At 36.1% G+C, this 2,500-nt stretch overlaps 1 protein-coding gene across 1 annotated transcript in view; it reads left to right on the forward strand.

The window, feature by feature from the left end:
- The window catches only part of LOC147470001 (uncharacterized), a 17,695-nt gene extending 16,011 nt beyond the window's left edge, over nt 1-1,684 (forward strand). The window contains exon 5 of the mRNA XM_086545769.1: nt 1,464-1,684. Coding sequence (XP_086401895.1) covers nt 1,464-1,684 — 221 coding nt within the window. The remainder of the gene's footprint in view (nt 1-1,463) is intronic.
- Nucleotides 1,685-2,500: the final 816 nt, after the last annotated feature.

The following is a 2,500-nucleotide window of genomic DNA, read 5'->3' on the forward strand; positions in this document are numbered from 1 at the left end:
TATTTACCTATCTATCTCGCAGTGTAGATTAGATATATATAGTTTATTATATAGATAGTATTATATTGTGTTAATGAATAGATAGATGTTATATATTATTATAGTGGAAGGTGTAGATAGTTTCGATCAGTCACACAAGAGATCAACTCACTCTAACACACGTAAAAAACACACTTCACTTCTGTATTTTTAGTGTTATTGATGTGATAGTATCAGAGTTTGGAGTAGTTCATGAATGAGTGATAGTTTTGATTGTAGTGTGACTTTTGAATAGTTAGTAAGAGATATATTATAGGGATAGATTTAGGGTATAGGTCTTTTAGATTGAGATTTAGGGTACCAGAGATTTATATGTGGATAGAGGTGATAGATATTGAGATATTGATATATGGGGGTGTGTGTGGTTGTGGTGGAGGTCTGGCGGGGGTTGTGTGTGTGTGTGTGCGTGGGTGGTTGTTTATTTATACACATTCAGATATTTGGAATTATATATAGTAGATTTATAGGATTTAGATAGTGTAGTGAGAGGATATATAGATGGACAGATGTTATATAGGATATAGATGATTTTATAGATATATAGATTTGGTTTATTGTACATTTTTAGGTTCAGAGAGAGCTTTAGATAATGTATATTATATATAGTTATTGATGTTGAGTTATATATGAATGTGTATTATAGACAGTAAACTCTCGCAAACACCACACTAACTACACAATCAATCCTATATTTTAGGGTTGTATTTATATATAATAAATATTATATTATTATATAATGTATATATATATATATAAATAAAATATTTTATATGTGTTGGTGTGTGGTATGTTGGGTGTGTGTGTGTGTGTGTGTGTTGCTTGTGAGTGTGTGGTATGAATATATTATACACATTCATATATATTATATATATAGATATTATATATATATATCTTATATATATATATATATATATATATTATATAGATGATTATAGTTATGGACATATTATATTTATATTTTATTATATATTTATTTATATGTACATCTATATATATCATATATAGTCTATATATTACGATCTATATTTATATATAGTTAGATATATATATATTTATATATTATGAATGTGTATATATATACCATACACTCACGCTACACCCACACCACACCACACAAACACACACACACACACTTATATATATGTATTTATATATATCAGAGTAGTACATATATATATATATATATATATATATATATATATATATATAAATATATATATATATATGTATCTATATTATACATGTGTGTGGGCTCTTGTATATATAATATATATATAAATATATATATATGATAATATATATATATATATATATTGAAATATTATATATATATATATATACACACACACACATACATATAGATAGATACATATTACTCCTATCAGTGCCGTATCTAAAACCGTCCAACCAACTCCCTTTCCCAGGCGTGTCACAGGTCACCCATCGCTACATGACGGATCTAAGCAGCTCTCGCGTCAACGCCGAAAGGACAATCAAAACAACGTTCACGGGTTATTATTGCCCCGCTGACCTCTGCAATGGAGATGCCACGAGTGCCAGTGACCGGCCCTGCCTTGCTGCGCTCACGGGGCTGCTGGCGATGGCTTCCCTTGGCACCGTCACTTCCTTCGCTCTTTTGGACTGAGTGGTTGCTGCTGTGTAGACGGAAAAGAAGTATATACACAACACACACACACACACACACACACACACACACACACACACACACACATACACACACACATACACACAACTGCACACACACACAGACACACACACATACATCACCCCACTATGTTTCACCATAATTTTATTTTTCCCAACCATTACCACCACTTGACCAACCATACACAAAATAAATCCCAAAACCACCACCAACTCCCCACACCAAAAACTCACATCTTCCCCTTCTCACCCATATTTAACACCCCACTCACACAAACCAAAAACCACCCAAAATCACATAACACCACCCACACCACCCCCCCCCCCCCCCCAACCCCCCCCCCCATCCCACCCCCCCCCCCCCACCCCCCCCCCCCCCCCCCCCCCCCCCCTCAAAAACCCCCCCCCCCCCCCTCCCCCCCCCCCCCCCCCCCCCCCCCCCCTCCCCCCCCCCCTTTTTTTCTTCTCATTAATGTTTGGTTTATTGTCATCTCTCTTGGTCACTGATTATTAAAGAAACAGCCTGATATGACGCCATAGAGCCACTGCCAGACAAAAAGAGCGAGGCGGGAGATACGAGAGGTAGATGAGAGGAGATTCTGGAAAACAACTGGGGGCCATTGACGTTCATACTTATAGATATCTATATAAAACAAAAAAGGAGACAGAAAACAAAACAAAAAAAACAGAGGAAGGTATTTCCGTTCAGCCAAAGTGCCCTCATCTGGGAAGATATCGGGTCGCTAAAAGTGTGCAAGATTGTAAAATGTGAGAAAAAGAATATGAAAGTAATAAG

Source organism: Penaeus japonicus, unplaced genomic scaffold (genome assembly GCF_977035675.1).
Source record: "Penaeus japonicus unplaced genomic scaffold, GWHDUDI00000001_assembly GWHDUDI00000017, whole genome shotgun sequence".
Classification (NCBI taxonomy): domain Eukaryota; kingdom Metazoa; phylum Arthropoda; class Malacostraca; order Decapoda; family Penaeidae; genus Penaeus; species Penaeus japonicus.